Source organism: Cryptomeria japonica, chromosome 1 (assembly GCF_030272615.1).
Source record: "Cryptomeria japonica chromosome 1, Sugi_1.0, whole genome shotgun sequence".
In the NCBI taxonomy this organism is placed as follows: domain Eukaryota; kingdom Viridiplantae; phylum Streptophyta; class Pinopsida; order Cupressales; family Cupressaceae; genus Cryptomeria; species Cryptomeria japonica.
The window spans coordinates 238,775,846-238,799,881 of record NC_081405.1 but is presented as its reverse complement, the minus strand read 5'-3'; the positions used below and the strand labels follow the sequence as shown (position 1 = coordinate 238,799,881).

At 33.2% G+C, this 24,036-nt stretch overlaps 2 protein-coding genes, 1 long non-coding RNA gene and 1 other non-coding gene across 4 annotated transcripts; all 4 read left to right on the top strand.

Moving 5' to 3' along the window:
• The first annotated feature begins 7,572 nt into the window (after positions 1-7,572).
• On the top strand, positions 7,573-9,008 carry LOC131050851 (expansin-like B1). The gene is made up of 5 exons (XM_057985147.1): positions 7,573-7,705; positions 7,936-8,042; positions 8,166-8,338; positions 8,523-8,646; positions 8,778-9,008. Exons 1-5 carry the CDS (start codon positions 7,573-7,575, stop codon positions 9,006-9,008), a joined length of 768 nt encoding a protein of 255 aa, XP_057841130.1.
• A 6,974-nt stretch (positions 9,009-15,982) lies between these two features.
• LOC131050852 (expansin-like B1) lies at positions 15,983-17,358 on the top strand. The gene is made up of 5 exons (XM_059209375.1): positions 15,983-16,112; positions 16,339-16,445; positions 16,569-16,741; positions 16,878-17,001; positions 17,128-17,358. Exons 1-5 carry the CDS (start codon positions 15,983-15,985, stop codon positions 17,356-17,358), a joined length of 765 nt encoding a protein of 254 aa, XP_059065358.1.
• Positions 17,359-19,556: 2,198 nt separating this feature from the next.
• LOC131873843 (uncharacterized) lies at positions 19,557-21,968 on the top strand. The gene is made up of 2 exons (XR_009371734.1): positions 19,557-19,811; positions 21,209-21,968. It is a non-coding gene; the product is annotated as an uncharacterized LOC131873843 (long non-coding RNA).
• Positions 20,029-20,105, top strand: LOC131050859 (small nucleolar RNA SNORD18). The gene has a single exon (XR_009107039.2). It is a non-coding gene; the product is annotated as a small nucleolar RNA SNORD18 (small nucleolar RNA).
• Positions 21,969-24,036: the final 2,068 nt, after the last annotated feature.

Sequence of the window (24,036 nt, the reverse complement as noted above, 5' to 3'; positions counted from 1 at the left end):
AATCTAATTCAAAATCAAGAGAAAAGAACAAACTCTGATAATCCTCTTCCAAGTCAAGATCAAAGTATCCCTTCTTCTAAATACCAACATTAACATCCCTCTTCATCCTTCAAATCTATCTTGGGTCCTTTTAACCCAAAATCAAATCCTTCCTCCCTTCCATCCCTATTACGACCCTACATCCCTCCATCCACTATTCATATGATCCCTAGCTCACAATTCAATTACCCTATCATTAATCAAGATCAACAAAGGGACACATCTTTGAGCACCTTCCAACCATCTATCTACATCAACCTGTCCAAAAGACTGCCATATTAGTCTTATTAATCCATGAATCTTATTCCCTTTAGATGCAATTCGGATGCCAAGCATAAAATCCATACATCAAAAAATCCACATACATCCAAAGATGAACATGTTCCATCTTAAAGATAAGTAAAAATAAAGAAAATTTTGATCCAAAAGAAAAAAGCAATATCCAAATGGCTACAAAGGCTCATTATGAGAAAATAAAAATAAACAACCATGTGGGTTCCTAAATTGCTCATAAAAGCAATTTGTTCCAAAAATAAATAAAAGGATTAGAAAAATCAAATTTAATGTGGATTCCCATAAGAGCATTGTGTCCCAAAGAAAAATCAAAATTGGCATCCAGACTTGCTATTCCAAAAGCTTCTTTCAATCATTCATCTACACATCTCCCCCATTCCAAATTTATTCTTCCATCACTTCCTTCAACCATTTTGGGTCCTTATGTCCTGAAATCAATATCCACTCCATCAAAATATCAATTTCCAAAATCTACTTGTACTCCATCACCCCTCAAGGTGTGTGCCAATGTTGATCTTGAAGACATTTCCATCTATCATTGCACAAATCTTCCAACATCCTATCTATTATCCAACACCTATTTTCCATCCTTTCATCCCTCACATTCAATCCTTTGCATACATATTTCATCTGTGAAATAGGCATTTGTGTCATTTGGTCACACACTTGCCCACACTCAATCTTATGTTTAGTCCATTTTCTATATATATGTATTCATGAAACTCTTTAGAATCTAAGGTTGCTCCTCTTTAACATTATCTTTTGGTTGGGATGCACCTTCACAGGTTTTACACATATCTCTTTAGAATATCCTAATTCAAAAATACAAAAAAATCGTTACATGGTGAAAACCTGGCAAACAGGCGCTTTGTGACACAAAAAAATTGAAAAATCAAAAAAAGTAAAGAGAAATAAATTCATCCAATGGGGAAAACCACTTTGGTGGCACCCTAGGCAAGTACCATGGTGAAAACTAGGTTACTGGCGCCATGTGTAGAGACATTGCTCCTCCCTCCTTCAAGATTCAATCTCATCCTTTCACTTTTGCACACACTCACAGCCTATCCATCCATAATAAACTTATCCAATCCCATCATGGCTTGTTATTAATCAACCTAAGATTGGTTGGCCGTTCATAATAACCCTTCCCTTTGCACCCTTTCCTTCCATAATAAATCAAGTCCAATATGCAATTGGGGCAAAATCCTAAGTCTAGTGGTGGAAGTGGTATCCTAAGCATCGCATGTTTTGAGAAGCATTGTCTTTTCATTCCTCCTTTTTACACACAATCCCCAATAAAAGGTCATTTGCATCGCCAATCCACAACAAAGTTCCATTCTTCTTCACAATAAAGTATTAGTTTCATGGATCCAGTCAGTTTTAGATGAGACACAAGCAGCAGTGGGTTTTCAACAATTAAATCTTTCAGTAGACTTTGGCAACAACACAGTTTTCAACATGATCTGTCCTTTATCGGGATGACAACATGGTGACCAAATCAAACATGTTAACATATGTGGTAAGAAACACAAATAACTTGAAGATTTAATTGTCTGTTGGTGTCAAGTCTTTGTTTTCTTTTGATTTCATCTTTTGGTGACATGTCTTTTAGCTTTTTCCAGGATGTCTCTAACTAGAGATTATATCTCCAGGATGTCTTTGACAAGAAAGGCAAGGATGGGATATGTTCACCTATTGTTTTGATGTTTGTGGATTGTCTCTTAGTAATGCTATGACTTGTCCAAGGATATGAGGATGTTGTGAGTCTAGTGTGAACTGGGGCATTCCTTGTTTGTGCCTATCTGATCTCCATGAAAACGGGTATAATGACTTTCTGGGTCAAACCTATACCTCGCTTGTCATAACATATTTTTCATAATAAAGCTCAATGATGATAAAGCAAAAGAAGCTCTTCAACTTCCATATCTTCTACCTTCCATCCCCCTTTCATGATTTACCTCCATCATCCTTCTTGAGTTCGTGTAGCCTACTATCACATGACTGAGTATAATGACACGCCAAAAATATCTGCATTTCATATAGTTTGCACCTCCACACATAATCACATGATAGCATATCTCATTTCATACATACATATAGATATCACAATCGCATCACATCTTGTATACATCATTGGGCTAGTATCTACATTTGCATATAAAAACAGAAAAAGAACAAAAGCATATTGCATTTCATCATGTACATATTTGCATCCATATCATAAGCATCATAAAATCATCATAAAGCATATAGAAGCATCACATAGGAGCACATGCATATAGTTGTCGCAAGAATGAGTCATCTCATATATATATATATAATAAAGTGTCATGATACAATAATGTCAAAAAATCATATGGCTACAAAATCAACCAAAGGTGTCTACATCATCATACAAAAACATATACAACCTGGATCATCTCGTTTGTCCCCTCTTGTAGACCCTACTGGACCATCTTTTCATCAAAGAAATTAACACTCTTGTTTTTGCCCAAATCTTAGGCATATACATAATGTGTCTCAATCCCATCGCTTTGATCGTGACGTGGTCCTCAACAATCAAATATGTTTGTAATTGTTGTGTCATAGGGAATCGCTCTCTAGACTCAATCTGGGGTAAGCACTCCTACATCCAATCAAATCAATCATGACAATCCTAGTGGTACTCATGTTCATCATTTATAGTATTGTTTAACTTCTCCTATCCTAACCTAGTGGTACCTATGCCTATCACATGGTGTTGCTCATCAAGCCCTCTATCCTAGTGCTTATGTTTATCACATGGCGCTACATCCTAGTGTATATGTTTATCACATTGCACTATATCCTATCTTGCTAGAGCACTCATCGGATTTTATCAATTCGACATCTTATCCTACACTCAACTTAGCAAACCTACCTATTTTTAGGGCACTTGTTGAGTGAATCCTCTCAGCAGCTTATCCAATTGGCAACGTATCTTTATCATAGAATTATCAATTCTAGCCTTGTTTTCAGTTGTCTTCCCTAGGGAATCTATTGAGTGAATCCTCTCAGCATCTTATCCAATTGATAGCGTATGTTCATCACAAAACTATCAATTTTGGCCTTTTGAGACAAAGACACGATTTTTTTTATTCCTCTTGAGTCAGTTTTTTTCCTACGTGACCTTGGCATCCTATCTGGTCAGTCCTTTCTAGCCTTTCTTTCTTATCAAGAGATTGTTTGTGATCTTTTCAAACTTATTCATCCAATCTCTCAAGGGGGCATATCACTCCCCTCTTAAGACAACTTTGTATCAGTTCATCTTATCTTCTTTTAAATAACGCGACAAGTTGCATCGTCTCAAAGAGGGGCAAAATGAAGACACCTAAAATTGTCCTATCTAATTAAATAAATATTTTTATTTATTTAATTATTTTATCCTAATTCTTTTATTAATTAAATAAATCTTTATTTATTTAATTAATCCATTAATCCTCTTCTAAGCCTTTTCTCATTTAAATAAATACTTTAGTCCTTTTCCTAAATTAAATAAATATTTAATTTATTTAAGTGGTCCCACTTCTTCTATTAATTAAATAAATCTTTATTTATTTAATTAATTCATTAGCCTTTTCTACCCATGACACATGTCATTCATCTCTTAATTCTTCTCTCACCTACCCTCTTTATCATTTTATTATTTCTTCTACCTACCCTTTAATCCTAGCTGACCATTTATCTTTACACCTCTTAATCTTATCCCTCCATTTCCTATAGTGTCTTCTATATAAGAGGATACTCTCCTTCATTATCAACCCTAATCAGCTAAATTGTCTAATTTTCCTAATCAGCTAATGAGCGCACTAATTATGCAATCAAGCCTTTTTGCGATGAAGCTATCAACCACATTTCCATTCTTTGTTGAGCTCTTGTGCACACATAAAATCTCAGAGCAAACATATCAAGCAAGATCAATGGAGAAAGGAAGACAATGGAGATTGAAACCCTACTAGACATGTGAATAGTAATATTGCTTTATTTTTGCTGATTTACATGATCTTAGGTATCTCTATTGGTATTGGTGAATGTTTCATTGTAGAATCTAGATTGTTTGTGGTTGAATCTTTATGGTTTTACAATAGTTCATTATTCACTTTTCACCATACACAGCTACTATAATAGGAATATATTTATACTTTAGCTAAAGAGGGGGCCATGGTTTTCCATCTATTTCTTCTCTAAGTTACAACTCCATATTCAATGGAGAGAGCATAGCTAAGCATTTATTTTCTATCACTTATCAAACCTACCCGACTAGTGTTGATGTAACCAATTCGTTAACATTTTTTAGTGGAATAATTATTTGTACCTCTCACATAGATTAATATTCTTTTGGTAGCACATTGATGAGACTCGTATGGTTCCTACATGAACTTTCTAATAAGGATCACTACATATATAATATTAATTTTATTTATAGTGAGGTGTATGATACTGTTGACTAGACTTTTGTACAAAGTGGCATCCACATTTGATCTTGTATCTTCCTCGTTCAATTTCTCACCAAGTGCTAAGTGAGTTACAATTTCCATGTATGTTGTCAATATGAACTTTTTAAATAAATCTATTGTATACTTGGAATGAAAAATGAATACCTTTCTATTATTGTTGTAGTTCCACACCAAGAATATAATAGATGAGGCTAACATTTGATATTTCAAATTGAAATCTTATGTCTACCCAAAATTGAACATATAACATCACCAACATAAATGCAAATAATGAGAATTTCATCATAAAATGTTTGATATTAATGCTCACTCTTAGTCACTTCTATTGAAATTCTACCTCAAGAAATAACTATTTTAAAATCTTTGCATTCTAAGTATAATGAGCTCTCTTCATTTTGTAAACCAATTGTGTTTGTTTGTAGTTTCATAGCTAATGGATTATTCTGCATATAATTTGTCATCTATATAACCATTAAGAAAGAATGATTTTACATTCATCTATATTGCTTGTATTGTACAATAATTGTTAACATAATATTAATGGTAACAAGTGTTACAATTGGAGTGATTATTTCTAAATAATCTACTCTATCTATTTGTGCAAATCCTTTGGCCTAATGTTGCCTTGTAAAAAAAATTGAACTATTAACATAATATTTCACTTTATAATTCCAATTGAAAAAAATCACCTTATAATTGCATCTTCATTTATAGAATTAATCTATGATTTCTCTTTTACTAGTTCTTCAGACGTAGAGGGATGGACTTGGATTTAAAACCAAATAAAATAGACAAGAACTAGTTCATATTACTACTCCCTTAATAAATTTTGTATCTTTTGTAAAGATCCTGGACTTGATGCTTGACTTTAACTATCACTTTGCTTGTGCTATTAGGAGAGCTTGGTAAACTTGAGCTTGGAGAAGTTCTTGAACATGAGTTTCCACCATCTAGCATAAAATTTGACTTAAGCTTGTGGGGGAGAAGACAAAATCGTCATTTTTTATGTCCATTAGTAGTAGTATTTTTTTCCAGTGTACACCTTTTTGCCACTACCATACCCACCTCATCAAAAACCATATCTTGACTTGCAATTCATTGCTTTGTGTCAAGATTAAAAAATGTATACCCTATACTTGTATTATAATTTACCTGACATAGAAACAAAGCTAATATTCAACATCCAATGTCTTCCACTTTTTAACTAAAATATTCTCATATGCAAGAAAACCAAATTATATATATAAAAAAGTGCCACAAAATGATTATGATCACTCCAATATTCCTTAAGAGTGGTGTTCTACAATAAATTGTATATTGTTGATTACACTTCATAAGGTTGTTTGAATACAATGTACTTCATAATTTCTTTTGAAGAGTTGTGTTTTGTTTCACTTACCAATTGTTTTATTTAATAGAACATTATAAATAATATTTTTTATTAAATACTACTAAATTGACAGGTAATTGAGTTTCAAATTTAATATAATAGATTTTTGTAACACACTTAAATGCCATTACAATCATATCTTGCTACCATTGTAGTTATGCCTCTCAAATTAATGATATAGACCAATCTCAAGCCCCCGTAAGTTCTAGCTATTAGGAACTTAATCTCATACATGGACTTGATATGTGTTTTCTAAGAAAAGCTATTAGAACGTAATCCTAAAAATCTATTTACATTAACCTTCTACATATATAAAATTTTCAAGATGATGTCTAAAGACATTATCAAGGAGCTTGACAACTTGATATAGAATGGATTCTACTAGGTCAAACCCCTAGGTTGATAGTTATGAGGAAAAATGTTAAAGAAAACATTAACAAACATGCAAGCAACCTATATGATATAAATTTGATTCATCTAATGCTCTTTAGAATTGAAGAGTGCTCTGATTGTTCTTTTGTTCCTTATTTTCATCATTATATAGTTAAGTGCATAATGAATGTCTCTAAATATCATGACAGGACGTCTCATAATATGTGTGCTAGGTGAGTTAGCTCCTACAATGCGATCAAAAGGTTGAACAATTTTGACAATTATTTTTTACTTGCTTGAAATTAAACTAATCAATTCCACGTGGCTCATAAATAAACTTAAGATGCAAAATATTAGTTTTGAGATGAGAATTGAATGTAGAAAACCAATATAAATAACAATGAAATAAAATAAATAAATTTAAAATTATAAACCAAATCTATCACAAATATTCTATTTATTCATATGTTATTGACATGTTGTATTAAAACATTCTCATCAAAATAAATACGATGTTAAATGAAAATCAGATGACTGGGATCCTCCTCAGCCTCTCATTGGTGTTGCTCTCACAGTGTAAAGACTTTCTTGTTATTTATGTTATCTAACTTTCGGAATACTGCCCCTGTAACTTTGAGGAGTGACCTCATGTCTTATATTTTTTCATAAATGTGTATATATATTTTATTATTTTTAATTTAATAGAAATCAACACACATATTCATCAAAATAAATTGAATATACTAATTCCAGCATTACAATAGTTATACCAATATTTTTAAACAACTATAAACAACCAGTTATCTCATGGGAACCTCTGTGAAATCTATCCACAAAATCAGCAACGAAATTGTCAAGAGAATGCATTACTTATATCAAAGGAGAATAATAATCCATGTTTAAAGATAGACAGTTGAACTTCCTTAACTGTCCTACTGATATATAAAAGATTCATTGGAATTTGGGCGATGAAAAATCTTTCTGATAGACATTGAGTAATAAATGGCTCATTCTTCTAATTCTCCTTGGCCTTTCTCAGCCTTGTCATTGATTCTGCTGCTTCTGCTTACACATTTCAATGGTGGTGACTCCACTCTAATCAAATCAAAGGCAACTAATGCACATCTTACAACAGGTAATATGAACTCATTCATTTCAATTTGAATTTTTTCTTTTGTGATAGAGACCAGCCTAGTGATTTGTGAAATTTCAGTGCAATAAGGAAATGGAAAATTTGTTCCAGATATCAACATAAATATTCTCTAGAAAAATGGATGGAGTACCATGGAGTACAAAATTTTTAAAAAGTGGGTTGTATTATTCTACAAAGAAATGTAACATACTAATGGTTGAATTATTTTACAGAGACTGGTTGGTATAAGCAGGACTTTTGGAAGTACCTTGGTGCAAATGTAACTCTAGTTTCAGAGAGAATATACAGAGATGGATTGGCATGTGGTAGTTGCTTACAGGTTACACTCTATATATATGAATGAAATAGTCTGTTTTATAACCTTTTATACAGGTTTAAAGTGAATTCTTCAAATCTTAGATGCTTTCCTTATATTTCTTATTACAAATGTTCTTATAAACAGGTGAAATGCATTGATCAGACTCATTGCACAAACAACAGTGTCATTTTGGTGGTGGTGGGTTCTGGTTATGGAGGAGAAAATGATTTTCTGATAAATTGGGAAGCTTACACACAATTTTTTCCAAAGGGCACAAATTTCCAATTCCCAGGGGGTATTGACATTGTTTATAAAAGGTTGGCAAATCCCAGATTACATAATATCTATATTTCATAAAGCAATATATAATGCTTCTCCTGCTCCATATGCAAGATTTTCAAAATATAATGTTCCCTGCTGATCAGAAGAAACATTTTTTCTTCCTGAAACTATCCTAATTTTTATATGCTAAAAATGAGATGTTTTGTTATGGGCAATCAGGGTGGCTTGCCAGTATCATCATCACATAAGCATTTGGGTGGAACATAGCAGCCCTTCTTTCATGCAGCTTGTGTTTTGGTATGTAGGAGGCAGTAGAGATATAGTTGCAGTTCAACTTAGAGAGGTATATATGCTCCTATCTTTATAATATGTATTCCCTCTTCCTGGATATTTCAACATGTATATGTTGCATAACACTTATTTTGGATGATAACAATAACTATCTAATGTGTGACTTTGTAATTTGTATTGCAGGAGAGGGAGTTGAATTGGAGAGATATGAAACTTAGAAATGGGTCTCCTGTGTGGTGGATAAACTTTTGGGATGAATATGGGCGTTCACTAAAGGAAAATGTTGTTGTTCGTTTTAATATGAGTGACAGTTCCAGATGTGGATGGACTTATGCTTCAACTGTCATACCATTTTCTGATGCACATGCTTGGGGTGTTGGAGTTAAATATGATTCTGGATTTCAGCTTAATTAGATTTAAAATCCAGAGTTAGAACTTTTGAAAAAAAAATCGGCTGCTGGTAATTAGAGGTGGGTTTTCACTGTGGTAGAATGTCCAAAAGTATTTGGATTTGTTAGGCTAATAAACACATCAGATAATGGTTATATTTATCCAAGAATCTTTCTTGGTATATATTGTGAGAGTTTGCCATACTAGCTTTATAATGGCTATATCTTTCTCATAGAAAGATAGGTAATATAATTTATAATTAAGAGCTCAAAATGTTCACCTCATATTTTATTGCATATTTTCTTTCCTTAGATATTAAATAGATTACAGCTGAATCTTGGCATGTACACATTTGGTGGTTTAAATTATCTTACCTTGTGTGGTAGTGTACAAATGCCCATGATACAAATTTGAAGGATATGTGGTAGTGTACAAATGTCCATAATACAAATTTGAAGGATATTAAAAGTATGTTTGCTCAAGAAGATGGTGTAGTCAAAGAGGGTGTTCTAATTAAGGAATCTCATACTATGTAGTCTTGAATAAACTCTCCTATAATTTTTATTTTTAACACAGAATAGGATAGATGTAAGCTCACTTTAAATGTAAATCATTTTTGGAAATACCCACTAATATTGGTTTTTCATAACAAGGAACAAACCCATTAAATAGTTGCTCTAAGTGAGTCAAAATGACAAGAACTCCTTTATAGTTGTTGCAACTGAAATCAATACAAAAGGAATTTTCCAAAAGGATGAAAACAAATAATATAAGTAATATACATAAATAAATGAACCTCCTTAACTATTGGATGAGTTGTGAAGTTATTCTTAAGATCAATTACATGCATGTCATTAATATGCAGCCTCCTATATTCCAAAATGTTTGTGGTATTGTTTATTTGATTCATGCCAAAAATAAAACCTTTTTAAAATGATTTCCCAATATATTGTGCTCATGTTATTTTCATAAGTATGCACCTTTGATCTATCTTTTAACACCCCTCTCTTGCTATCCTAAAAAAACTCAAAAAAGAAAATCTTGCCCACAATTTGATTTTGAATCTTAAAGGATGTTCATAGCTATAGTTCATGCAACTTAAGATTGTTCTTTCTTTCTTTAGAGATCGTATTGTACCCTACAAAGCAACCAACATGCTTTGTTTGAGCTCCACAATAGAACCACTAGATATCAATGTAAATTTTAATAACATAAAGTCTCAACAATATGCCTATGGTTTATCCAACTAAAAGAATCTGAAGATGCCTTTGCAATAATCCTCCTAGGTTACAAATAAATCCCAACTAGTTAATCTCAATTGGACCAAGGCATCTTTAGCAAAATGTTCTTGCATTTATACGTGTTCTTCATTCTTCTTTTTTTAGCATATTACCATTTGTATCCTCTACTTTATCTTTCCATGTGTGTACATCTTCTATCTAATAAAATATAATTCTATTGAGTGTATCTCCCACTTCCATTAGTAGTCCATGGGGTTGTCATCTTTAAGTTCTTTGGCCTTTTAGCATTCTTAACATCTTTTCTTCTCAACATAATTGTACCTACAAATCAATCACACAACACAGGGTTGACTCCAATCCACAAGATCCAATACAAGAAATCATAAGTGGAAAACAAAAAACACGGGTCAAAACTATGAAACAAATATGGTGCTCAAACCTATAGCCCAAGTTCCAGCGTTTCCAAATATTAAGCACTTCCAGATGGCCTCAAACCAAATAAGGGATTCTTTGAGGCGTGTAGAGAGTTGAAGAAAAAAAGGAGACACTCCAAAAAGTATGGCTTCAAATAGAAAGTGGAAGCTCAAGCAATCTTGGCCTCGAAGTGATAAATCAAAAGATAGCAGCTCTTACATTATTTGATGAAAAAAATAATAGTACAAAATCATTTTATGTATAGTAATTTTTTTATTTATATTATTCATCTTAAAAAAATTATTTAAATGATAATATTGTACAATATTTTATGTTGCAAGTAATTTTGTCAATTTCTTTATTAAAAGAGCATTAAAAATAGTAAAAAAATGTAATGTGTTAAATAAATGAATTAATGTACATATGAACAAATTAAAAGAACAAATAAATAATAACTATTGTATAAGGAATTATTAATTGAAATTAGAAATATAAATAAATCACACAAACTTAAGTTTGTATTGATTATGCACATAGATAATTAATTGTAGCCATTGAGGTGTAGTGACCATGCACCTCCAATCTCCTCCTAGATGATCAATGGGGTGAGTCTTAATCAATGTTTTAATCAATGTATTGATTTAGTGAAGGAACTATTACAAAAGATCGACCTGTTAATGCCCGATACAACCACTAGACTTATAGAATCCATAGGAGGAGGTTAAGCCATGTCACAAACCCGAGCGTTGCGCTTCACAACACAAGGAGACCAAGGGCGCATGCCTTGCAACAATCCCCCCTAGCGCAAACGAGGGGTTTGAACTTGTGACCAAGCTCTGATACCACTTAAGTGCGGTTGTTGTTGCACCAAAAGATCGACCTGTTAATGCCCGATACAACCACTAGACCTATAGAATCCACAAGAAGCGGTTAAGCCATGTCACAAACCCAAGCGCTATGTTGCACAACACAAGGAGACCAAAGGCGCACACCTTGCAATAGGAACCACCAATTATCTCAAAAGCAAGGCAAATTTATGATTTTGCGTGCCTATTATGTACCAAATCTCAAGTCAAAAGATGTTGGATCTTTATGTTCTTTAATCTGACATAAAAAAACAAGTTTTTGGTCATTAAAAGGATTATGTTGTTACCACAACGAATAGCACTTGTATGTTCTTGTAACAAATAGAAGTGGTGGATTTGAACATTGCTACCACTCCTACTTTGGCCCAACTTTCTACAACAACACTTGTTGTATGTGTTTCTACTATTGGGAGGGGAAATACGATTGTTGGGGGCCTTCCCCTATGCATGCACCTATGGACCCTTTTTTTGCACATGGTAGGGTTGTGCCCATGCTTGTTATGATGGTGGTTGCTTCCCATAAGGGGGTTTTGCCCTCTGTGAATGTGGTGGGATCTTGGTCTCCTATTGCTAATGGTTAACTTGCTCCTAGGATTTCTATTGGGGCTAAACTATGGGTGTTGGTGTCCCCTCTTTGAGGCCTATTTCTTCTATTGGTAGTCAGAGATTTTCTCATGTTGTTATATCTACTATTCCTCATCCTTCTAGGGGGAAATCTCATCCTCTTCTTTGTGTCAATACCTCCCCTATTGTGGTATATGGCCAAGATGTTGTGGAAAAAGAGGATTTATACCAACATTGCAGGTTGGTGTGTAGATTCACTAGTCTGTGGCCTTCTCTTAAGGATCTTCATGATTGGGTGTTGGATTCTTGGAAGCCCTTAGTGCTGAGGGTTTTTTCATTGCTTCTTTTTGTGATCATGACTTGGTGTTGAGCAAGTTATGCCCTTGGGGAGTAAACTCTCTCTTGGTCAAACCCTAGATAATTGAACCTTTGACCTTCTTACTGAATCACTCAATGTGTATCTAGTGTAGGTACATCTTCGCAATCTTCCCCTCCAATTTTGGGAGAATTCTTTCTATGATGCCATTGGCGACTCTATCGACCACCTTTTGAAAGTTGATTATACCACTTCCTTCATGGGCTATTCTACATTTTCATGCATTTTGATCATGGACACAACCGTTAGATTATGAAGGCCTCCCCTTTTGATGTCATCGATGCTTCTCAATTTTTCACATCATAAAGGCGCTACTACTTTGTGGAAGGATGTTAATTGTGTTCACTTGATTATCCAAGCTTTCAATTCTTCTTCAAATGAATCCTCTTAGGATGATGATGATGACTCCTAGGATGTTGATGAGCCTCTTGCTATAGATGTGATCCTTGTGTGTCCTTCGATCCTTGTTGGAGAACCTCCTACCTAGAACATGCTTCCTACTTTGCATGTTGCTCATGTTCAGCTCTAGCCTTTGGTGGAGAATGTTCCTTATCTTTCACCTTCTACTCCATGTGTTAACAAGCTCTTTGTAGGGTTTTCCCTCATGCTTCCCCTTATAATGGTGTTCTAGATAATAGTATATCTTGGACTATTGTTAGTTGATGGAGGAATCTTCCTCCTCCTCCTAAATAACTCCCCAAGTTGTGGGCAAAAGTCATACCCACTCTTGATGTGGGTTGTTTGTATTTTTCAAGTGGTATTTTAATAGATTGGGTTCTGTTGTTAGTGGTTTGTTAATGGCCTATGTAATGTTGTAAGTGGCCTATTTTCGGCCTACATCAAGTCTTTGAGGATTTTGGTTGTAAAGGTTTGTCACTATAGTTTTTTACTTAAATTAATTAAAAACAAAAATAGATCTTCCAAGATCCCTAGAATTCATATGGCTCGATAGCTTGCTACTACAGTATCAATTTATTCTACTTTAGTTGAAGAGAGGGTCATGGTTGCCCATCTCTTTCTTCTCTAAGGTGCAACTCCATATTCAATGGAGAAAACATAGTTAGGTAATGATTTTATAACACCTACCAAACCAACCCAACTAGTGTTGATGTAACCAATTAGTTCACATTTTTTAGTGGAATAATTATGGATACAAAAAAATTGTGTACCTCTCACATACCTTAATATTCTTTCGGTAGCACAACTATGAGACTCATATGATTCCTACATGGACTTTCAATAAGGCTCACAATATGCATAATATTAGTTTTAGTTGTAGTAAGGTGCATGAGAATCTTGAAATCCTATATTTTGTGTAAAGTAGCATCCACCTTGGATCATGTGTATAACCATTAAGAAGTGATGCTTTTTCATCCATCTAATATCACTTGTATTGTACTATAGCTACTAACATAATCTTAATGGTATCAAGTGTTACAATTGGAGTGATTATTTTTAAATAAACTTCTCTAGGTGTTTGTGCAATTCCCTCAGCAACTAATCTTGCCTATAGAAATTTGTAGAACTTATAAGTTCATTTGAGACAAATCTCCTATTTATCTTTCAAAAGCTCTACTGATTCTTTTATACTATTTTTTATCGATTATTAAGACATCTTCATTTATAGAATTAATCTACACTTTCTCTTTTATTACTTCTTCCTACATAGAGGGATTGACTTAAATTTGATTCGACATAGAAAAATTAACAACCTGGTTCGTATTACTACTCCCTTAATAAATTTTATATCTTTCTTAAAGATCTTGGACCTGATGTTGGCTTTGAACTATTTCTTGTATTTGTGTTATTAAGAGAACTTGGCAAATTCGAGCTTGGAGAGCTTGAACATGTGCTTCTACTAGAGCATAAACTTCAACTTGAGATTGTGGGGGAAGACAAAGATTGTCATAATTTATGTCCATTATTAGTGGTGTATTTTGATGTACACCTTTTTGCAACTATCATATACTTTTCCTTCATCAAAAATCAAATCTTGAATTGCAATCCAATGCTCTGTGTCAAGATTATTAAATTTTTACCCTTCACTTTTACTACAATATATATCCCACATAGATACAAAGGTAATATTCAACATCCAAGGTCTTCCATTATTGAACTTAAATATTATCATATGCAAAAGAAAAAAAAAAGATAAAAAATGTGCCACAAAAGGGTTATAATCACTCCAATCTTAATATAGAGTGGTATTCTACACAAATTTTGTGGGGCTCGTATTGAATATGTATATTGTTGATTACACTTCTTTCTAATAATAATTCAAGTCTAAGGGGTTGAGATCAGTTGGTTAAAAAGTTGGATTTTTATTGTGAAGATCCAAGTTCAATTCCCCATAGGGACATTTAAAGTGGAATTCTAAGTTGTGACTCTTGTGTCTTTCATAGTTAGCTTCTAATATGGAAGTGGTCTCATGTTGATGCATGAAAGAGCAAGATATTTGTGATCAATATGCTATTAAAAGAAAAGAATTCATAATTTATTTTGAAGGGTTGTCTTTTGTTTGTTATTAAATGCTACTAAATTGCCATATAAATGAGTGTCAAATTTAAGATGAAATATATTTGCAACACACTTATGCACTTAAAATTCATCCATTGCTAGGTACATTGTAGTTATGCCTATCAAATTAATGCTATAAATCAATCTCAAGCCCCATAAGTTTGGTCCTAACTATTAGGAACTTAATGTAACACATGGACTTGATCTATATTTTCTAAGAAAATCTATTAGAATGTAAGCCTAAAAATCTATTTACATTAACCTTCTAGATATCTAAAATTTTCAAGGTGATGTTTAAAGACACTATTAAAGAGCTTGACAACTTGTTAGTGAATGGCTTCTCATAGCTCAAACCCTAAGGTTGATAGATATAATGAAAAATATTGAAGAAAACATTAACAAACATGCAACCAACCTATATGATATCATTTTGATTCCTCTATGCTCTTTTGAATTGAAGAGTTGCGTTCATCATTATAAAGTTAAGTGCATAATGATGTCTCTATATATCAATGTGTCATAGTAAGATGTTCGTAAAATGTGTGCTGAGTGAGTTAGCCAACACATAGAGATTAAAAGGTTGATGTCTGAACCAAATTTAGGAATATTTTTCACTTGCATGAGATTAAACTACTTATTCATATATTAGTATTAAAACATTCTTATTAAAATAAATACAAGATTAAACATTCTTATTAAAATAAATACAAGATTAAATGGAAAATAATGTGGATATACTAATTCCAGCATTACAATAGTTGTACCAATATTTTTAAACAACTATAAACAACCAGTTATCTCATGGGAATTGGTTTGAAATCTATCTACAAAATCAGTAGCGAAATTGTGAAGAGAATGCATTACTTATATTAAAGGAGGATAATAATCAGACGGTTGAACTTCCTTAACTGTCCTATTGATATATAAAAGATGCATTCGAATTTGGGCAATCTAAACTCATTCCATGCTTATTTCTGATAGACATTGAGTTAACTGATCATATCCTTTCAACAGTAATAAATGGCTCATTCTTCTTATTCTTCTTGGCCTTTCTCAGGCCTGTCATTGATTCTACTGCTTCTGCTCACACATTTCAATGATTGTGACTCCCACCCAATCAAATCAAAGGCAACTAATGCACATCTTCCAGGTAATATGAACTCATTTGTTTCAATTTCAATTTTTGGTTTTGTTTTGAGATAGGCCTTGTGATTTGTGGAATTTCAGTGCATTATAAAATGTAAAATTTGTTCCAGATATCAACATGAATTCTGCTACAAAATGAATGAACACAATGGGTTTCAAAAATTTTAACAAAATGGGTTGTATTAATCTACAAAGAAATGTAATTAGATTAATGGTAAATTATTTTACAGGGACTGCTTGGTATAAGCAAGACTTTTGGAAGTACCTTGGTGCAAATGTCACTCTAGTTTCAGAAAAAATATACAGAGATGGATTGGCATGTGGTAGTTGCTTACAGGTTACACTCTATATATATGAATGAAATAGTCTGTTTTCTAACCTTTTATACAGGTTTAAAGTGAATTCTTCAAATCTTAGATGCTTTCCTTATTTTTCTTATTACTAATGTTCTTATAAACAGGTGAAATGCATTAATCAGACTCGTTGCACAGACAACAATGTCAATTTGGTGGTGGTGGGTTATGGTAATGCAGGAGAAAATGATCTTCTTATAAATTGGGATGGTTACAGACAATTCTTCCCTAAGGATATAAATTTCCAAGTGCCAGGGATTATTGACATTGTCTACCAAAGGTTGGCAGGATTCTTAACATTTCTACATATTTCTCATTCGTAGAAGAAACTTTTTTTCTTCCAAAACTTTCATATTAATGAAACCTATTCTAATTTTGACATGCTGAAAATGGTATGTTTTCTTTTCAACAATCAGAGTGCCTTGCCAATATCCTTACCACATAACCATTTGGGTGGAACGTAGCACCCCATCTTTCCTGCAGCTTGTGTTTTGGTATGTGGGGGGCAGCAGAGATATAGTTGCAGTCCAACTTAGAGAGGTACACATGCACCTATCTGTATAATATCTATTCTATCTATACATGTATATGTTGCTTAGGGTTCATTTTGGATGATGAAATTTATTCAATTGGTTGCTTTTAGCCCCATTTCTGATCCTATTGCAGGAGAAGGAGATGAATTGGAGAGATATGAAGCGTAGAAATGGATCTCCTGTGTGGTGGATAAACTTTTGGCATGCATATGGCCGTTCTCTAAGGGATAATGTTGTTGTTCGTTTTAATATGAGTGAGAGCTCCAGTTGTGGATGGACGTATGCTTCAACTGTCATACCATTTTCTGATGCAAATGCTTGGTATGCTGGAGCTAAATATGATTCTGGGTTTCAGCTTAGTTAGATTTAAAACCCAGAGTTAAATATTTAACTTTGGGATTTTTTTGGCTGCTGGTAATTAGAGGTTGGTTTTTCAGATATAGTAGGCAATGGTCCAAAAGGATTTGGATTTGTTAGACTAATAAACATGTCTGATAATAGCTATATTTATCCAAGAATTTTTCATGGTATATATTGTAAGAGTTTGTTATAGCTCACAGAAAGATAACATAAACATATTTATAATAGCTCTATATGTTTGTGAAAATGTTTATATGTCGATTTTGATTTTTATTAAAAAAATTATTATAATATTTTATAGAATATATAATATTGTTGGAAGAGGGTTCAATTTGGAAGACAAGGAAATTTATGTTCCTATGGCTAATGTCCTAAGGGAAATAGAAATATAACTGATTTGTGATTAAGCAGAAGATTATTTAGAAAAAAAAGTTAATCAAGACCAAGAATGCTTTCAAAGATACAAATGGTCAGATGTGGAGCAGAAAAATCTTTGTGTAGAACTTAAGAAACAGTAGAGAGATTTTTCTTATGAGCCATCATGCCAGTGCAACCTAATGAGAGGGAATCAGAATCCTCAAATAAATCATGGTCTTACTAGCATCAAATTGTCCTAAAAATTTGACATATGTGCTTAAAATCATTGATATACATTTTTGTTCTCTTGACACAAATAGTTTATGTGGGGCTTTCATTTTTTGCCCAGCCCTAACTCCTAATGTAGTCAGTATATACAACCACGTCTAATAATTTTAAAGTTGTAAATGTTAATTAATTAGGATAAATTAAAGAGATATAATGTTCTCTTTAATAAATTTTATAATTAATATGAAGATTTTTTTATTACTTTCTAAATAAGTTAAGTTTTTAAATAAGTTAAGTTTTTGTAAATAGAATATATATTATTTTGGATGAAGTTATAAATTGCAATATTTTAGTAAGGGGAGTTAACAAATAAATGTGTTTTGGGAAAGTGAGTTTGTTGATAATGGATTGATGTAACTTGTTCCCTCTCTCTCACTCCCCCCATCTTTTTCTCTCTCTCTCCCTCTTTGCATATCTTTCCCTGATTCAAAACCACTCCTTTACACATTTAAGAATTGTTTTATTGTCCAATGGATTAATTTGATCCCAAACAAAGTGAATTCAAAGTTGAGTTGAAGCTATCACTTCTCCATTGAGACCTTTGTTGTTGCATAAACATGATTTCATAAATGGTCTATTAATTGACCTGCACAAATGTATCCATATTGTTTACTGTATTTTTAAATGTGAAATAAATAATATTTTTATATGTTACTTTTTGATAGTTTCATTTGTTCATATTAATATAAATTAAAAAAATTGATGTCTTTAAAATAGACGTATGCTCTAAATCTCTAATTAGGTGCTTTTCACAAGAATAGGAAGCTCATAAGTCTCATAATAGATATGTACAAATCTCTCTTGAGAAAAATGAGAATTATGGAGTGTGCACAAAACAATAAATTAGTCACTAATACACATTCAAATACAAGTGGATGAATTTAGTAAAATGGATATAATAAAGATCCAAGTTTTATTCAAATTCATAAATTAGTAGGTTATAAATCGATGAAACTTTGTGATCAAAATGGGTAAGACTAATCAAGTTTTCGTATGATTGTATAATAGTCATAATTTTCCCTCAATGTGAAGAAGCAATATAAGGAATATGTTATGTAATTATAAATGGGAAGAAAAGAGGAACCTGTGTTTGAAATTTGGACTTAGAAATGTAGGTCAAGGATGCTAGGTGACCTTGACCCAATATTTTAACTTCTATAGTATCTAGTTACAAGATCTGAAAATGGCCATGATAGGCTACTTCATTTTCAAATCTAATAACAATATTTAGAGTTGTGAATTGAAAATGAAACATAATATCAATGGGCCCTTAGTATGTTAGTGAAGTTGAAAGGTTCAATGAGTTTGCTAGCAATCAAGCCTTGTTGAGTGCAAGGTCCTTACATATTAAGAAATGAGGCTGAGATCATGTCTCAAATGACTTTGACATAATAGATACCCCTTGACCCTGATCCTTTATTCTTTGTTAAAGAAATTTCAATCTAAAGACTTGATTTCTTTGTATTGAATAATTAAACAATTATATGAATATAATATAAAACCCTCTAACAACCAAAAAGAAGATAGAAAAGAAAAAAACATAAACGGTGTCCGTTGCCGGCATGAAATAAGCCCCATTTCACTATAATTTTAACCGGTTGTTTCCAGTCAGCGGTCTATTTTAGGGTTAGGGTTTACAGGATTACAATCCAATTGTTTTAGGGGTTTTAGAGAACTGGCTTAACAATCAACCGAATTTCTACATATAGTTGCAGGTCTGGCTTTAATTTTATCATCGTAATTGAAGATGATGGGCTCTCGTTTTGATAGAGCTTAAATGCAGAGACTGTTAGCATTATGCTATTTGAAGGAGTAAGTATTTCAGTATGCTTACCTTTTGGATTTCACTGAGATATATAAACAGTAGTTTGTTTTATTTGGTGCATTTTAAGTAAATGTGCTTGATGATCAGAGGACGATGAAAATAACTGGAACAAAATGAAATTGTACGATTTCTGTTGATCAAAACACTGGTGATCTTTTTAACTTTTTTCTTTTCTTTTGAATTTGATCCCTTTATCTTATTACGGGAAGATGATGAATGCAATTTGGTCCGTGTTTATGATTCACCCTGATTTTCAGAAATTGCACTATTTTTCTGATTCCCAACGTGTTTTACACGGCAAGGTTTAGGATTGTTTGGTTTACGAAGCCTATTATTTTTCCATTCATGAAAGATGAACAAAGTGAATTATTTATTTATTGCGTCGTTAGGGTCTTGCGGTGTTGGTATCTTAGTTAGCAAGGTTTCTCTAATATTTGGCTGTCTGCATTAGGGTTTTCAAATATTTTTATTTCCGTACTAGGACTTCTCAAACATTAGAGTTTCTGTATTAGGGACTATACCATATTATAGTTTTTGCGTTAGGGTTTCAGATATAGACGAGTTTCTGAGTTGCAGTTATCTACTATATTGTGATCTGTATATTAGTGTCTGAAGTATTAGGGCTTTCGTATTAGAATCACCTCTTTAGTGTTATAGGCTTGCGTATTATTAGGGTTTCTGCAATGAAGAATAACATTGGACGTGCTCGCTATGAAGGTGTATAACATCTATGAGATAAAAACGTCTTTCCTGAGCAGAATATTACCTCGATGTTTGTCCCACGGTTTTGTTTTGCTGGTGGTAGTATTATTACTGGTTGTCTGCTGCTACCGTACTCTACTATATTTTTTCTTCTGGGATAGGTTTTCTGTGTACAAAAGTTACATCCGACTCCATAGAACTGCAATAAAAGTTCGTGAAATTCTATAGACCGTGGTTTTATTTCATGAATTGTAGTTTCTGCACAATTCTATTTAGCAATTTTGCATAAATTGAGATGTTTTAATTGGAGTTTGCAATCACTGAAATAATGTTTAAAATGGGACTAATATTAACTCATTACCTAGTGGATTTAAACTTTATCCTTATCTACAAAGGATTATTGTTAGAATAAATTAGTTATCCTCCAATCGACAAAGCATTGTCTCAAGCCACCAACCACAGGCCCACTTCCAGCAGGTCAGGATTATCTTCAGCAGTCATTCGTTGATCCTGTCAACCTTATCTTATACCAACTGTACATCATAAATGTTGCAGCTAACTTCTTGCTACAGTGGACATAGAATTTACTATGTATTTGGCTATAATTGAATGAATAGGAATACAATCTCAGAACTCATTTTATGAGCGTCTCTTCTGATCCATTATTCTTTCATGGTATCAGAGCCTAAGGGGAAGATTGGTGTGCACCAGGGTGCAAGTTTTGCCCCATATTTTGATGGCAAGCTGTATACTGTCAGTTGTGCAAGAGCCTAAAAAGCCTCGAGTCAGAAGAATCTGTTGAAGTGTATACCAGAAGACTGAGTAGTGTTCAACACTTGAGGAATTTCTTGTTGCGGTCAGTCAAAGTTATCAGAGGTGTTAAAGAAGTTGCAAAAAGATTGTACCTAGCAAACAAATGGTTTCGGCTAACTATGAACCTCACATACAAGTGGGACCAAAACCACTTGTGTGTGAGGTTCATGGTCAGCCAGAACCATTTGTGTGTGGAGTTTGTGAGCTAGAAACCAGTTCAAAATTGTGTGTGGAAGCAACACACTAAAGCTAAAGCCCAGTAATATGAAAGACAGAATTTGAGAAGTGTTTGTTAATGGGTACCTAACAGGGCCCTAGGCTGGGCCATCTTTTTCTTGATTATGGGGAATATCTGAAAATAATTAGTAGAATTAATTTATGGGAGGATGTTAGAATAAATTAATTATCTTCCAGTTGACCAATCATCATCACCAGCCACAAGCCACAGACCATAGGGACACCTCCAGCAGCTCAGCATTATCTTCAGCACTCCCTCTTTGATCCTGCTGTTCTTCATAAATGTTGCAGTAACTTCCTGCTACAGTAGACACATAATTTATTATGTATTTGGCTATAAATCGAATAAATGGGAATACAATCTCAGAGCTCATTTTATGAGTTTCTCCTCTGATCCATGTTTTCTTTCAATTATGATTGGGAGATCGTTTGGGGCATCTCTATCTTGTTGACTCGGAGATAAAGTAGAGCGGAATAATGAAATGACACTCTAGGTGGATTCTGGAAATTGTGGATCATGCATAGATCATAGAGATATGTTCCACTGCAGAGATATCCCTATGTCGAGCATAGAGATATGTTCCTTTAGTAAGCCAGATTTTAAGCTGTGGATAATCATATACATGATAAACACAAGCTAGATGTGGCCACTTCCAAATCAGTCTAAATGTTGCTCTCATCTTTGAAGAAATGCCAGGTCATTCCCCTGAATTTTTTTTACGTGACCTAAAACTTGTTTTAGAACAGCCTTAGCTAAAATTATATAATGTCCTCGGTTAAACACTCGGGCAATTTAATAACTCAAATCAAAGAACACCTTGATGCTAAAAGTCCGCTAGACTGCAAATAATAACATGAAATATCTAACAGAGGTGTTGTAAAAGCCGTTTTCTTTTAATTACTGTCGACTGTGACTTGTTGAGATTCAATCTCCATTGCTTATAAGCATTGCAAAAGAAACAGTGCACATCATAAGATGTCATTTGTTCAAGCTGACTTGGTTGGGATTCAATCAGGTCAATTAGTTCACGACCTTGAACTGCCTCCTAGTATAATCTTGGCTATTTTCTGTGGGGAAACAGAAAGATATTGTAAACTCCAATAGATACAAGCCACCTTGCCCACTGGTTGTCATTCTTCATTTCTATTTCTCGCTGTATCACAACAGTTATGTTAATGACTCGGTGGACTCTTAATCCTGTTTAGGTTGTTTCTGTTTGCACAATCCTTTAGTCTATGAAAAATAAAATTGGGCTAGAGGTCTTCTCATGATGCTAGTTAAAAAAAAAGACAGTGCATTGTACGATTAGATGATTGAGGGGCAGACAATTGAGAGCCTAAGTAAACAAAGGCCCACATGAAGTATTAATAAGAAAAACAACAAACTGTACCTAAAACAACACTAGTAGCCTACACACAAACTAAGACTAAGGGGTGGGAACGTTTCCCTAGTCAGCATAAAATAAATTATATAGCTTATTTATATTGGTATTCTTTTATTTTCCTCATTGGGGGGTTTTAGAGTGGTCGTTGGTTTTTTTTAAAAAAAAATTCAGTATAGAACAAAACTGTTGGCTTCAAATAAATGTGGTCACAAGATTGCAATGATTGCAGCACATTCAAAGACAAAATTGATGAATAAGAATGAATAAGAATCCTATTATTTTGAAACCTTATTTTATGTATAGGTAAAAAGGAGGGTGGTGACGAGTTTATGATGATTTCTGATGACATGTCCTGGAACATCTTGGAAAAGAGATAATATATAAAGTGGTATGTCCAATTTTGTTGATTGGTTATGATGTGCAAGGGAAATACTATTCTTATTTTGTGACTCTTCATTAATTTTGGACATTGTAGTTCTGTATGGAGATTTGGGTGCTATATTTAGCCTATGGTATTCTTTAATTGTTTTGTGAAATCATTTATTGTTTTTGGTTTCGATTTGGTTATTTATTAGATGCTTTGATGAAAATTGAAGACTTGTGGCTTTGTAGAGGCTTTAGTTGTTGGAATTTATCTGGAGAGAGTTTGTGTGGTAGAGCAGTGATACATTCTAGTTGATTATAGGATATATATTGAAGTTCCTCTCTTCTTGGGGTTTCTTTAAGAAGAGTTTTTATAGGATGAACACTGATATCTTGTGTTGCATGTTTTTGTATGTGTAATGATCAATCCTACTCATTTAGTACTATTATTCTTTTATATTTTAGAGCTTGACAAACTTGTGTTGAGACAAGGGTAGTTTTTTTAATCCAATAATCTTGGTTTGGAAGGGATTTGAGTGCATAAGGAAAACAATGGACACAATGGATTAGATTAATATTGGACATACAATGTACAAATGATGCCTTGCTTACAAAGGAGACATTGATGGATACTATTAGAAAAGATTGTGATGTGTCTTAATCCTACGATATGAGATAACTAATCTGATAAATATTAAACTACCAAGGACAA